This window comes from Sciurus carolinensis, chromosome 6 (genome assembly GCF_902686445.1).
Source record: "Sciurus carolinensis chromosome 6, mSciCar1.2, whole genome shotgun sequence".
In the NCBI taxonomy this organism is placed as follows: Eukaryota; Metazoa; Chordata; class Mammalia; order Rodentia; family Sciuridae; genus Sciurus; species Sciurus carolinensis.
In genome coordinates this window covers 108,499,195-108,514,459 of record NC_062218.1, presented here as the reverse complement: position 1 = coordinate 108,514,459, position 15,265 = coordinate 108,499,195, and the positions used below count along the sequence as shown (strand labels likewise).

General features: G+C 48.6%; 1 protein-coding gene across 1 annotated transcript; it reads right to left on the bottom strand.

Annotated features, from left to right (window-relative positions):
- Window positions 1–12: 12 nt before the first annotated feature.
- Myoz3 (myozenin 3) lies at window positions 13–14,160 on the bottom strand. Its single transcript, XM_047556925.1, has 7 exons — window positions 14,009–14,160; window positions 12,429–12,490; window positions 7,162–7,316; window positions 6,206–6,259; window positions 5,979–6,105; window positions 5,442–5,604; window positions 13–2,512 (listed from the first exon to the last, which is right to left on the bottom strand). Exons 2-7 carry the CDS (start codon window positions 12,487–12,489, stop codon window positions 2,344–2,346), a joined length of 729 nt encoding a protein of 242 aa, XP_047412881.1. The 5' UTR covers window position 12,490; window positions 14,009–14,160; the 3' UTR covers window positions 13–2,343.
- Window positions 14,161–15,265: the final 1,105 nt, after the last annotated feature.

Below are 15,265 nucleotides of genomic sequence, written 5' to 3'. Positions count from 1 at the left end.
AATTAACCTGATTTTTCAGGATCTAAATTTTACTTGCTGAATGAAGAATGACACATGTAGTACAAGTCCATTGAAACAAAGGTATAGCCATATACCTATACATGTGTACACATTTACTCACAGAATTTTACAATTCTAAAAGGACCAGACTTACCAGGGGTTTTTCTCTAGTATGCAGAATAGCAGGTTGCAGGAAGGTGAGAAGAGGAATGGTAAGAGGAGCTGTGTAAGAGGAGCTGTGTTGGGTAGACACTTTCACATTTTACTTTTATTTATTTTATTTTTTACAGTAAGCATTCTTTATTTAACATCAGCAAGTCACATGATCAAAGGAAGGGAATGAGGATACACTTTTGGCAGCAGGAATTTCCCGCAGTCTCTCTTCTGGGCCTGACATCAGTAGTGACCCTGCAGAGCACTGCAGAACCAAGCCAAGGCAATCCATGTCCCCTCTTCCTACTTGCCAGACAATTTGATGGTTGGTCTTAAGCTCATGGAAGCCTGACTTTAAACAATGGCCCTCAAATCCTAGAGAACACATCCAGTGCAAACATTCTTAAAGAGTCTGCTGACCCTTTGGGATCCAGAAGGGGACCAAAACTGCAGACCAAAAGGGAAATGCAACCACTCTCCGCATGACCTAGAGTCAGGGAGGAGGAACCCCTGTGCAAAGGGAGGCTTTCCTTCAGGTAGCAGCTTTACTGACCCCAGTGCCATCCCAACAGCTGACTTCTCAAGCTGCACCCATTGCAAGATCCTAGATTCCAGCCAAGAACCGTGGCTGCAATCTAACAATGACTGAGCTCTCATGACTGTCCTGCACCCCATAAAGGAATTTCTATACTCACCCTCATCTTACAGATGGAGAAACAGTCTCAGATGTGAAATGACATGCCCAAGTTCACAAGACTTGCAATGGCAGAATTAGACCCCATCCCATCCCATCGGTTGCCCCAGCCTCCACTCAACCTGTGAGCTCCATGGCAAGGCACCACGATCAATGATTCCAGAGTGAGTGGGCACTGGCTTCATCACCCAATATGGTAAAGAGCCAGACAGGTTCTCATTTTGACTCTGCCCCCAGATAAGTCATTTCCCTCTTTTGAGCTTGAACATTCACATCTGTAAATTGGGAACAAAAGTACCTTTCTCTCAGGTTGTATTGAGAATTAGGAATCAGGTATGTAGAGAATCCAACCCAAGCACTAGGCACACAAAAAACCACCACCACCACCATCCTCCTCACTAGAACTCAGAGGCCTGCTTAGAATGGAGGGTGGAAGGCCATCCTTATAAGAGCTCCACTTTGCACCTCCCCTGTAAAGGGCCCAACAGGGCAACCCTTCTTTGGATCCCCATGATCACACCTCTAGTCCAGACCTCACCCCTTGAAGACTTCCTGGCTCTCAGCATTGCTCCTCTCCAACCTGTGTTCCCCACGGCAACCAGCAAGATCATTGCTAAAACCTCCCCATTTCTAGATCTCACTGACCCCAATATAACCTCTAGATCTCACTGACCCCAATATAACCTCTTTCTTCCCCGAAACAAACTGCATCTACGCTCAATTCCACACCCAACTCTGCACATGCTGATCCACTTATCAGGAATGCCCTCCCATCGCACCTCTTTCCTTGATGAACTCGCCTTCCTCCTCCAAGATCCCACTCAAATCTTCTGGGAAGCTTCTAGAATTCCACCCCACATCCAGGTTTAGGAACCCTTCCTCTGCTCCATGACACTCGGTTCCTCAGTTGTCAATTAGCATGCTGTAGGAAAAACTGAGGTGATTTACTCCTTCACAAATCGTCCTTCCCCACCATCTTTTCCTCCTGGAGTCCTGAGCCTGGCACAGTGTCTGGCACATAGTAGGTACTTAGCAAACAGCATGCACAGACAACAAGCAACTGCGTCTCAGAAAAAGGAAAAACTCTCTAATTATCAGAGATATCCTCAGGTAGATGAGAGCGCACTATCAGGGGAGTGCAAGCTACTGGAGCAGGAAGAACAGGGGCGTGGGTGTGGATTCCTAAAGACACTAACTGTGGCCCAGTCACACTGGAATCACCCAGAGTATTGGTTACTAATAGAAATTCTCCACACATGAGATTCTGATGCTACAGGTCTGGGGCAGGCCAGAAGTCTGTGTTAGGACCAACGTCCCCAGATGATTTTGAAGAACATCTGCATTTGGGGACTACTGAACTTTGTGACCTTTGAGGTCATTTGCAATAATACTTTGTGTGTGAAGACTCTTCATAAACTGTGAAGTGCTGTCCATGTGTCTTGGCTCCAGATGCTACCTGAGCTCGGAGACTGAGGAATTGAAGCTTCCGACTGGGGCTACAGCTCCTCAGATTCTGGGAGGTTGCGGACCCAGCCCTGAGCCACCCTGTTGAAGCTGGGCCTGAGGCGGAGGAGTTCCAAGCCACTGAAGGACTCCGAGACAAAAGGGGTGCCTGCCCTGGGAATGGTCTCCCCCATGAGGGGTCCTCCAAATGGCACTGGGGTCCTGGGGAAAGAACAACAGGAGAGGTGGGCTGTGTGGAGCAGGGATGGCAGAGCACGGACATGCAGGTCACATGTGGCTCCTATCTGCCTCTCTCTGGACCTGTTTCCCCTTCTGTGCATAGAAGGCTTTGTACTTTGGTTAACAATTTCTCCACTCCTGCCCTTTCCCAAGTCTGCCCCTAGTGGGGAAGGAGTAGCAGAGATGTTTTCATAGAATAGGTTTGTCCTTGGCAAAACTCTAGGCTCCAGTAAGCTCCAGAAGAGAGCAGAAATAGAAGTAAAAGTTTTTCCTTCTTCTTGTCACCTCCCCTTAGGACAAAATACCCACACACTGGAGAGAGAAGGAAGGATTCAAAAGAGCTATAAGAATCAGGGAAATGCAAATTATAACCGAGATATACCATTTGGGCAAATGGAAATAATTTGAAGAGGCAACATTGATGAGGTGATAGGGTGGTTTCACTCATAGTCAACTGATTAGAGGACAAATTGGTGCTGCTTTCTTGGAGAAAAATTGGTGGGATCTTCTTAACCTCGAATTTGTGTCACCCAGCAACTCCATCTGTAAGCCTGGAGCTCAGGGAGGCTCATGTATGAAAGCCCAAGGAAGCAAACGTGAATAGTGCATTAGCAACAACCAGAAGCAACCCAGATGTCCCCTGTCTGACAAGACAGAGATAGTGTGTCACCTGACAGAATACTTGCAGCTTAAAACTAGACCTACATGTATTGGTGTGGTACCTTTCAAAAGTATAATGTTGAATGAAAAAAGCAAGTTACAGAATAAAATAAAAAGTATTAAAACATGTGCATACTCACAAACCAGTGCCATAAACTCCATATGTATGCAGCTGCCTTAACAATGTGTTCCCAAAACACACGGGCCAACTTGACAACAGTGCTACCTTTAGAAAGGGATCTGGGAAAGGGACCCGGAGGACAGTGAACCAAGGGCCCTGCCTTTATTTGAAGTTGCCTAATTATTTTTTTTCCAAAGAGAATGTATGTGTGTGATTTTAAAACAATGTTTTAATTCTAAGGAAAATATAAAGCACTTCTAAGGAAAGCAATTCTAAGGAAAATATAAAGGGTTTTCCTGCAGCAGGGGCCAGTGGGAAGAGGGGAATCTTGCCTCTGGGTGGAAAGACGAACCATGGGCCAGAGCCTGGGAGCCTGCCAGGAAAGCACTGCTGCCTGGACCACCTCGGCTTTGGCAGCAACGGCCAGGCCCTGCGGGAATAGGCTGGGCAGTGTCCAAGCCGAGCAGCCACACAGTCTGGTCGTTGACTGGAAGCCCAGAGCCTAGCATTCTGAGCCCCACTAGGCCCCCAGTACTGCTATTCCTCCTCTCTATGCCTCAGTTCCTCCTTCTGTCTCAGAAAAGGTCTGGGCTCAGGACTCCCTAAGGCCTCCCCCCTGCTGGTGAGAACATGCCTCAGTCTGCCATTCAGAGGTATGAGATGGGTAGGATGGGCGCCCTGAGCTGGCCAGCCTGGAAGCTGGCTACCAGGACTGAATGTCCGCTGTGGATTTTAAATAGCTGGGCAAGCAGGGTCTGAGGGCCCAGGAGGAGAGACAGGACAGCCCTGACTGGCAGGGAATTCAGAATGTCTGCCAACGGCTCATGGCTCACACAGAGCCTGTTGGGCCTGATTCTTCCCATCAGGGCCCTCCCAGGGTATTCGACCACCTGAGGGCAGTCACATTTCTCCTGAGCCATCTCTTCTCAAGGCTGATCACCTCCCATTCCCATCCTTCGGTCCTTCCTAAAAGCACCTCATAACAGCCTAGCCAGGCCCTGGCGTGCACCCATCTGTCTCTATCAGACACGGTCTCCATGTGTGGTCTGAGCAGGTGCCAGAAGAACTGGATTGTAGCCTCCTCTCTGTGGACACTTCTTTTCCTCACTTAATATAGCCTAAGCCAAAGGAGTATGTTCAAAAATAGATTCAGACTGAGGTAGCCAATTGCAATTGAAATGCACTCCCGGTCCAAGGCCTTCCTCCAAGTTCAGCTCCAGTCTTGACTCCTATGGTCTGTTTTTGAATTCCCAGGGCAAAATATGATTGAAGTTCTCCCTTGTTAGCTCTACCAATCATCATTTCAGTCTGCAAATAATAGCAGCAGCAGTAGTAGTAGTACTGTTTATTGAGAGTTTATTACTTGTCAGTAACTTTGCCTACGGCTTCTCATGTCATCCTCATGGCAATGTTATGAAGTAGGTACAGGTGCAGCAATGGAGACTCGGGTTAAATTGCTTACCCAAGGTTACACAGCCAGGCCTGGAGTCTGCATTCAAGCCCATACGGAGACCTTATGCACTAAACCAATATAAACCACTCCTTTGTGGTCCTGACCTCTGGCCCCACTCCCTGCTTTGGGCAGCCTCACAGTCACCTTGTAGGTCTCTTCCACATCATTGGTGAAAGTAAGGAGAGGCTGGATTGGCCTTGGAATGGTGAGATCTGGGGCTGTCCAGAGGGAAGGACAGAACCTGATGTCCAATCCAGAGGTGGCCCACAGCAGTAAAGGAGAACAAGACAGCAGCTCTGGAGTCAAACAAACCCAGACTTCAATCCCAGTCCTGCTGTTTCCTCCTTGTTCTGACTTTGGGCAGGTTGTTCCTGAGCCTCGGTCTCTCAATTGGCAGAACAGGAGAAATCAAGGCACGTTCCCCATCTTGTGAAGATGCACCAAGATTGGGGCACGTTCGCCATTCATTCTTCCTATGTTTATTAAGCACCCACTAGGTGCTGAGGCACTTTTCTAGCAAGACCTCAATAAATATATATAAAGTGCTGGAACTAGACCTTGCATGTAGAAAGTACTCAGGAAATTCGAGCTACTGCTGCCATACCCTGTACAGTCCTAGGCTCTTCCCCGAATTACACCTTCCCACCCCCCCCACCCCCCGCCCAGCCTGGTCTTACTTGTTGAAATTCCGATAGTCTCGAAGGCTAGGGGTGTAACTTCGGCCATCGATCTGGTAGTCCCGGTAGCTGATGAACTCCTGCCACGGGCAGCGGTAGCCCTTGGGGATGGCGGTGTGGTTGAACTTCTCAGGCGGCACGCCTTTCAGTGGCTCCGCGTAGCCTGCGGTAGAAGCAGCAGGCGTGGGGGCCCCGGCGGGAGGAAGCGGTCGCCTGGCCTGTATCTCCGCGGTCCCATTCCCACCACCCCAATCCAGAGGACCAGGTTGGGGGAGGAAGACCGGAGTTAGGAAAGGGGCGAAAGGAATGTCACAGCAAAGGGGACCCTCCCTCATCCCAGGAAACAAGGAGGACCTGAACAAGTGAACCGAGGGCTCTAGTTTGGGCTCGGATTCTGACTCGCTGTGTGACCTTGGGGCGCTGCTGCCGCCCTCTGGGCTAGTGTTCTGATCTAGCGTGTGTGCGTGTGCGCGCGCGCGACCACGGTCGCTCCCCACATTCCATCCTTGGTGACCAGGACTCAAGGTGGCCACTCACCTGGCGCCAGAGCGCTGGGGCTGTGGGCCGTTGCGGCTGCTGGGTGGGCGTCCTCCGGACCTCCGGGCGAAGCCGGGAAGACGTGGAGCTCCGAGCGGTAGTTCGGCCCCTCGGGGCCACTGGCAACCTGGGCACAGGGCCGGGCGCTCAGAGCCTCAGACCGCCGCAGCCAGCTGCCCCGCCCCTTCGCGCAGCTTCCCCTCCAGAGGGGTCCCCTCGGCGCTCACCATTCCCGCCTCCGCGGTTCCAGTTACCCTCCTCTTGGCGCTTCCGGCCAGGATCTGCGGGGGCGGGGGGATAAAACACAGGGAGGCTCAGGAGGGCACGGTGCCAGGGTTCTCCTCCTCCCAAAAGAGAAAGAGGAAGGCGAGAACCCTAGCATTCACCTCCAGGGCAAGTTAATCTACAACACTAAGCTCAGCGCCGGGAACAGAAGAACGATGGGTAGTCACTGCAGTTGTCACATGGAGTCTGAACAAGAACCTTCCTTGAGCCCCAGATCGCTTCTCTTTCAAGTGGGCATCACCGCGATGATGACATCCACCTCAGAGCACTCTATATAAGGATAAACTGGAAGCGCCTGGCCAGCACTGTCTCAGGTGCATAGCGGAGGTAGGTGTTTGCCATTCTTATTCTTCCTGTCACATCATTCCCTCTCAGTTGCCTCTTGCGTGGCCCAGAAATTGAGTGGAGTATGAATAAAATAGCTCTGGTTTCATTAGAAGTACCCGAAACTGTCTGCAACCTTTTCCAAGCCTTGGAATAAACCATTCCCACCTTCCTTTTCTGTCAGCAGATTGTTCCATGACCTTTGCCTTCTTCCAGTGGGAAGGAAAAATTTAAAAAGGCATTCTGCATTTTCCATCTTTGATCAAGCTGAAGTCTAACTAACCCCTGCCCACTGCAAATTTAGCCCAGAGCACATGGCTATTCTTTAGCAGTTTCTGTAGAACAGGAATCCCATGACTTCACAGTGCATCCTGCCCAATTCGCTTTGTGTTCTGTGTCTGGGGAGAGATGCCCAGGGAGAAAGCTTTTCAAGGACCACACAGCAAAGCAGGGGCTCTGTCATTGTCTCCCCAGCTGGAGGGACTCTCCAGGGGGCAGAGGTCCTTGGCCAGGCTCACTGTCTGGCTCTTTCTTGGTCTCAGTTTCTCCATAAGCACAATGGAGGCTTACTTACCGCCCGCTGACTCTCCTCAAGCTCAAAGGTGAACCTTTGCACTCTGCGCTGCCTCTTCTGGAAGAGGAGGGATCCTGGATTGTTGCGAAGCGACAGCTCCTCTATCATCAGGTCCTGGGGCACACTCAGCTTCTTCCCCAGGTCCAGGGAAGGGACTGCCAGGAGAGGCCAGAGTGAGCTCTTACTACCCAACCCCCATGGCACTCCTGGTCACTACCTTGAAGGTACCTGTCACAGCATCACATGCTATGTAGGAGAATGCCTGCTTCGCCTCACACTTGCTGACCCTGGGAGTCACTGTGTTTTGGATTCTTTGCCCACCTGATGGGCAAAAACGACTCCTCAGAATTGAATTAGTTGTGCATGATATTCTGTGGAGTTGAGCATTGTTCTGGAAGCTCTTTGGCCATCTGTATTTATGTCGTGAGTCCCTCCTGCAGGTTCTTGCCCGCCGAAATGAAGGTAGCATGAACTGGTCAGATTCTAAGTACTTTTTAAAGGTAAACCGCAGGTAAGGAATGTGAGAGAAGAATCAAGTCACCTACAAGATTTCTGACCTGAGTCAACAGAAAGGGCTCAGTAAGATGGAAAAGGATGAGGGAAGAGAAAGTTTGGGGAAACATCAGAAGTTTAGTTTTAGACATATGTCTTTTCAAAGAAAATTTTTTTAAAGAGATGGGGCTTCATTGTGTTGCCCAGGCTGACCTTGAACTTGTGGTCTTCCTGCCTCAGACTCCTGAGTGGCCACATTATAGGCATGTGCCACCATGTCCAGCTCTCTTTTTAAGTTTCAAATAGTCTCTTACTATTATAAAAACTTAAACGTGCATTTAAAAAGTTAGAAAATGGAGGTATAATTTAAAAAAAGAAACTTCATTATCTGTCACTCAAAGATTGCCATTATTAACCCTGCAATGTTTGACCTTTCACTTCCCCTTCTTTTGGGTATTGGGCATGAATCCAGGGGCACTTAACTGCAGAACCACATCCCCAGCCGTTTTTTTTAATATTTTATTTAAAAACAGGGACTCACTGTGTTGCTCAGGACCTTGCTAAGTTGCTGAGGCTGGCCTTGAACTCTCAACCCACCTGTCTTAGCCTCCCGAACTGCAGGGATTACAGGTATGTGCCACTGTGCCAGGCTTCATGTCTTATAATAACTACACATTCATGTGTGAGTTTTTAGTAAAATCATAGCAAACATGCTTTGTAACTTTTTTTTTTAACCAATTAAAGAGACATCACTTTTCCAAGTGAACACATTTTGATTTTATCTAAATATCTAGTCTACATTTAAACTCCCAATTGTCTTCAAAATTCAGTTTGAGGAGCTGACATCCAAGTGGAGAAACTGAGCTGGGAGTAGGATGTGTGATTCTAGTGTTCATGAAAGAAAATTGACCTGGATATTTAAAAAAAAAACCGAAGAATCATAAACTTATAAATGGTATTTTGTTGCTGTCATTTTTCAATGAAGAACATTACATTTATTTTTCTTCTCATGGTTAGGATTTGTCATTTGGCTCATGACTGTCCTTAGTAGTGTGGGACCTGTCCTCCAAATCTGGGCTTTCCCTGCCAACAAAATGCATACTCTTATATTTGACTAGGGAGAAAAGCCTTTTGGTGGACAGAGTGACAGGAGGGCCGGGGGTTATGCGTCAGCAGCATGGCCATTGTTGTCCAACTCTGAAATCAGATACAGGGCTGGGTGTGTGGCTCAGTGGCAGAGCACTTACCCAGCATGCACAGGACCTTGGGTTCAAATCCCATCCAGAAGAAAAGTAATGAATTAGCTAACTTATTAAAATAAAATCGTTTGCACACAGGCTCGTGTGCCAGTTCTATAAAATGATATTTTAAACCGGGAAGCTGAAAAACTTCAGGAAGAAATGAGAAAAGATAAAGAGAGCCCCAATAGAGCCCTGAGGTTTCCAACATTTAGAATGGGAAGGAGCAGTTAGCGGGGTTGGAGGAAAATCTAAAGAGACTGGTGTCCTGGAAACCAGATGATAGAAGATTTCTGGGATGACAAAGTGACCAAGAGGGTCAAATGCTGCTGATTTGTCAAATCAGAAAAGGGCTGAAAATTGACTGTCATATTTGTAACATGGAGTCCCTGGTAATCTTCACTAACACTGTTTCTATGGAGCATTTGGGTGTGAAATTCTGATTGGAGAGGATTCAAGAGAAAATGGATGGGGGAACCAGCTTAAATATCCCACAGGGGAGCGATGAGCCAAGTCCAGGGCTTGGAACATTCTACAGGGCAACTGGCCTGTTTGCTTCAAACAAGTAAATGACATGGGGGAAAAGGGGCGGGTTGTTTTAGATTAAGAGAGATTTAAGAGACATAGCAACCAAATAAAAACTATGAGCCTTGTTTAGATCCTGATTAAAACAAACCAGAAAACTGGAGAAAGCTGAAGATAGGACTGGCTAGTAGATGTTGTTAAATCATTACTGCTAATTTTGTTGGGTATGCTAATTTTTTTATAGCACATAAGGAAATGTCTTTTTATTATTTACATATATGTTGAGGAATTTAGGAGATGAAATGACATGCTCTTTGGTATTTGCTTTGGGATCCAGGAATAAAGGGGGCTGTGGCACCCTCTACTTATGTGTGTGTTTGGAAATTGGCATGATGTGTTGAAAAGAGAGAATGGGAAGAAAAACATAGACAACTGTGTGCGGAAGCTGTGCGTTAAAGGCCTGTGGCTGCAGGCAGCATGGGATCCAAGGGGGCTTGTCTGTAACCAGGAGATAATGGCCTGTGTGTTAGCTGTGGGGAACTTTTGATAATGCAATCGAGGGAGAATTACTGGAGGAATGTCCTTGAGCCCAAGAAGGGGAACAGCAGGGTGTCCTGCCCAGCGAGCTAGAAGGGTTGGCACCAGACAGGTGTGAGGAGAGTTCATCACCCTTGCAAGTGGAGAGGGATTGAGAATAGATGCAAGCCAGTGTACGGATGTGGCAGAGGTGGCTTGCAGATGTTTTCTTTGAGCTACTACATTTTTCTCAGCAAAACAAGAAGCAAGGTCGCTAGCTGAGACTGAAGGTATGGGAAGAGTTATTGGAGCTTCAGGAGAGAAGTTGCCAAAGTCATCTAAGAGAATAAGTTGTCTGGGGGCATGCCTGAACTGGGGAAAGGAATGCGGCTGCCAGCAGCAGTGAGAGCCACCCAGGTGCTGTGATTCACCTGCATAAGACCCCCAGCCTCTCCTGTTAAGGATGCCACCCTCATGACCACCATTAAAGGTTAATTAAATATAAATGACATGTCCTAAAACAGGGGAACTGAGGGGAGAGAGGCCATAAGATAAACCATACTAGTGTGCAAAGGAGTCTGTGGTATGTTGCTAAGGGAAAAAGGAAGCAAGCTGAAGAACACAGCACATAGCATTTAGCCCATGTGTGTACACATCATGTAAAGACATTTGGACAGAAGAACTTACACAGATACCTGAACAGTGATTATCTACAGATAGTTTCATTATGAAGCACTTTCACTTTCAAAGTTGTTCATGGTGTTTTATCTGAATATTTTTTTTAAATGGATGTATTTTGCTGAGCACGGTGGTGCACACCTATAATCTCTGCAGCTTGGGAGGCTGAGGTAGGAAAATCGTAAGTTCAAAGCCCACCTTAGCAACTTAGCAAGGCCCTAAGCAACTCAGTGAGATCCTGTCTCTAAATAAAAAATAAAAAGGGTTAGGGATGTGGCTCAGGGGTTAAGTGCCTCTCCGTTCAATCCCTGGTTTTTTTCTTTTGTTGTCTGTTTTTTTTTTTTTTTAAGAATGTATTCTTTGTGTAATTCTGGAGAAATCTCAAGTCAAATCCCAGTTTTGCTACCCACCAGATATGTAGAGACCTATCACCTCTGAGCCGAAATTTTTCATCTGCAGAATGGGAATAATAATATCTAACTTGTAGAATTGTTATGAAGCTCAAATGACAAGACACAAATCTCCTAGCACCCTGTCTGACACAGAGTACCCACATAATAAGGATAGTGTTTTTATTATTACTATTTAAAAATGACTTTTTAAGTGGTGAGATCATGAGATTTATTTTTCCTTCCTATTTTTCTTTCATTTCAAAGTGTTCTTTAATGAGTGGTTTAGCAATACTCCACAAGTTCTGTATTTCAAGTTTGGCATAATGATGTGTGCCAATGTTTAGAGGACGCTAATTAATTGCTTAGACAAGAGAAATGAGAAGGCACTGCCCATCTCTCCCAACTGAAGTATGAATTCCTCACGATGTTTTCGTATTTCAGCACACAAAATTAAGGAGTGTTGCTAAAAGAAACATGATGCCAACAATAAGAGGCAAGAACGCACAAACTAGGTTAAAGGGAAAACTTGCATATCAAGCAACACAACTCGATTGACTGCTTCCTAGGACTAACAGAGGCCAACTGCGCAAGAGCTCTTGGACAAGCATTTCTCAGAGCGAGCTCACTGTCACCAGCTTTGAAGTCACCTGAACACTTGTCCAAAAGGCAAATGTATGGCCCCCACCTGCTCCAGGTCAATGAAATCAGAGTCCCTGAGGGTAGATGTTGTGAATCTTTATTACCAAAAACACGGAACCACTGTGACTCACACTAAAGCTGAGGGTCCCCACTGAGTTGAATCCATTTTTAAAATATTTGAAATGCTCTAATGTAGACCAAATAAATACGGACTCCAAAATTATACCAGGAGTTCATGAAGAGGTCTTATAAAGTTGATAAACATGATTTTAGAGGATTTATTCCAGAGATGAGTCTGCTTTGAAGTAAAATGGCTTGAGTTCAACTCAGTGGTCTGCTCTTGCTCTCCTGTCACACTATCCCCCACCACTAGTCTTGAGCCCTGGGCTGGCCACCTGGGTCATCCTGAGGCCAACATGAGGCCCACAGGTATCAAAAGCAGGAGCACATGGGCCAGAACTTGTGGCTACAGTTGATCTGGGACCAAAGCCCTTAAGGATTGATTTAGGACAGAGGGAAGGCCTTAGCTGGAACCAAGGCCAGGGTCATCTTGGGGTCGGGGCCTACTCGGGGGCACTCAACTTCAGCTCCTGGTCTGTGGACATAAGGGCAGGGCCCTTCCAAAGCCTCAGGAAATGCCTGGGCCCAGGTGGCAGATTCCACAGGCACTCCCTCAGGGCTCTGGAACTCACACCTGTTTGCCAGGCCTGGGGCCAGCAGGCCTGAGTGACCACAGTCTGGGACCAAGAGAGGAGCTTGCAGAAAGCACAGGTCTGGGCCACCTTACCTGGTCCAACAAAGTCCCCCATGACAGCCATCACTGGCTCCTTCTGCTCCTTGGGGATCATCCTGTGGAGTAGAGACTTTGACACATGAGCCAGGCTGTCCCTCTCCTCCCCAAACCTCCCCCTCCCAAGGCTTCCTCTAAGTCCCTGGTCCACCCAGCCCCAGCCCTGGACAGTCTTGGCCCACCCCCAAATCAGGAGCAAGGGTGTCTGAGCTGGAAGGGCCTTTCGGGTCTTTTTGTAGAAAGGAGGAGACTGAGGTTCAGGGAGGACAGGGGAGGTGCTTGAGGCATACAAATCGGTGTCCATGTTGCTAGGGAGGTACTCTGTCTTCAGGGGCTGGCCTCTAGGGCTGCTCCCCAGGCCCGAAACGCCAGGGATCAGGGAGGCTGGGTCTTAGGCACTAATGTCATCTACTGACCCAGAAGAGGTGGATGAGGGTTAGAGGTCTAAATTGGAGGGAGAGAGCACAGATCAGGTTGGGGCTCCTCTGGGCCTGCATGCTGGTCCCCACTGCCCAGGCTCTGGGCTTGGCCCTGAGGATGGTCCAACAGAACTGAGAGCCATCACTGTCCTCCCCGAGTCCCCGCCCTGGGTTGACTTGCACAATGTTCTCTTCTCCCTCGACCCTTCTCTTCTTCCTCCATGCCCTTTTTCATCTCATGGCACTTTCCAGGCATCTTGGAGACCATTTGTGATTAAAATGAGCCCCAGAGCCTCAGAGAATCCCTGCAGGCTCCAAACCCAGATTACCTAACTTTCCCCAGGAAAGGAGGCAGCGCCCTTGGGCTCCCTGGCTAACCACCCACCCCAGTGCCCCTCTCCTTTGCTTCCAGGTCTTTTTTTTTTTTTTTTTTTTTGGTGGTGCTGGGGATTGAACCCGGGGCCTTGTGCTTGCAAGGCAGGCACTCTACCAACTGAGCTATCTCCCCAGCCCCCAGGTCTTACCATACTCCTTTCCTCAGGAAAAAATCTGCTCCTATCTGTGTCCCCACACACATCTGCAAGGGCCCTGAGTTAGTGGACACTTGACTGCGTCCACTGCATCTGGGCCTCAGTTGCACCCTGTGTCATTTAAGAGAGTGGGGCTAATCATGGGCGTCCATGATGGGCTTGCGGTATCAAAAACAGTTAAAACTGTAAATAAACATGAGGGTGTCCAACATGTTTGGGGAGATCATTAGATTATAGAGAGTGCTCCCACTCTGAGCTTTGGAATGCCACAGTCCACAGATCTATTTCTGGATAAACACTCCCTTCACCAGAATTCACAGGTGCTGGGAAGGGGTCCTAATTTATAGACAGGAAGTGACTTTCTCCATTGCCTGGTGACCCTGAAGTCCTGGGCAGAGCCATCATCTATCCCCAACCATTAATCCTACTTGCCCCCTCCCCATTTAATGGAGAGAACCCAGAGCTTTCTCCCCTCCTCCCGACCCAGGATCCATGCCTCCATGAGGCCCCAAACTCCCCGGATCCTCTGCAGCTCCCTGTGTCTGCAGGCAAAAGAGTTCCTCTGGGAATTGCCTACCCTCCGCCACCCACTCCCCCAGCTCCTTTAGCTCCCTTAGGATCCTGGTACCTGAGAGGATGAAACCACAGTGGTCAGAAAGGGTGTCCGACCCTCAAGATTAACACCTCTGTCGGGAAGCTGAGAGTTGCGTGGTCAGTGTCTGTCACAGTCGGCGGTCAGCGGTCAGTGATCGGAGTGTGCCCTGTAGCCAGCTCTGGCTTCAGCTGACGAGAATCATTCTTGCCTTGTCGTGGGTCACAGCCTTATTTCGGGCTGCAACAGGAGACGGGGCCAGATGCTAAAAGCACCAAGCCCTAGGGAAGACAGGTGCTCCGGCAGCAGGCCCTTGCAGACAGAAGGGCTTGCACCCACGGGTACACATGCACAAGTGCACATATCCAAGGCACCTGGAAACACTGAGAACCAGTTGCTGTCACTTCAGCTTGTTAACTGTTATATTCTTAGGCCTAGAACAGTGTTGCATAGGAACTCAATAGATATTTGTTGAATAAATGAATGTGTGGATGGATGAATGAACTCTTCCTAATATCTTTGCTTGACTTATCGTTTGTCTCCTTCCTTCCGCCTTCTCTCCCTCCCTCCCTCCCTCCAGCTTCTCACATTCTCTAAGCCTTTCTCTATGGACTGAAAATAAATAAGCCAGGGAGGGCCCTGTCCTCAAAGAGCTCAGCCAGCTTGAACTCACACCAGTCCACAAGCCTTGTGATGCATCATGGGAAAGGCTTCAGGGGAGTTGGGGAGTCTGTCACCTCAGCCTGGAGGGTGGGGAGGCTTCCTAGAGGAGGAGACATTGGACTTGGGTGAGAGTCCACCAGGCAGAGAGGAGGTAAAGGCAGTGCAGGCAGAGGACACAGTATAGGTACAGATGATAAGAGGTTGGCAAGTAGGACCAGAGCCAGGGATGTGGGGCCGTGTTGTGAGATGAGGCCTGACTGGTGGGCAGTGGCCAGATCACAGCAAGCTTCTCAGAAGGAAACGGTTGTAAAGGGCTGCTGAGGAAATGCGCTGGCGGAGTGAAGTGGTCAGATGAGCATTTTTCACAGATATCTGGCTACCAAGGGTAGCCAGGTGAGACAGGGATGGCTGGCCTGGACAGGGACAGAGGGGATGGAGACAAGAAGAGGGGGGGCATTGAGGGTACTTGGAGAACCCACAGGTCTTGTTGAGCAATTGGAAGTGAGAGGCGAGAAATGGGAGCTTCCCATGACTCCCGTGTCTGACTTGGGAACTAAGGTGCATAACCAGGAGAAGCAAGGTGGGGTGGGGGCAGAGAGAGCTTGGTTTGGGATGAGCTCGGTTTGAGGT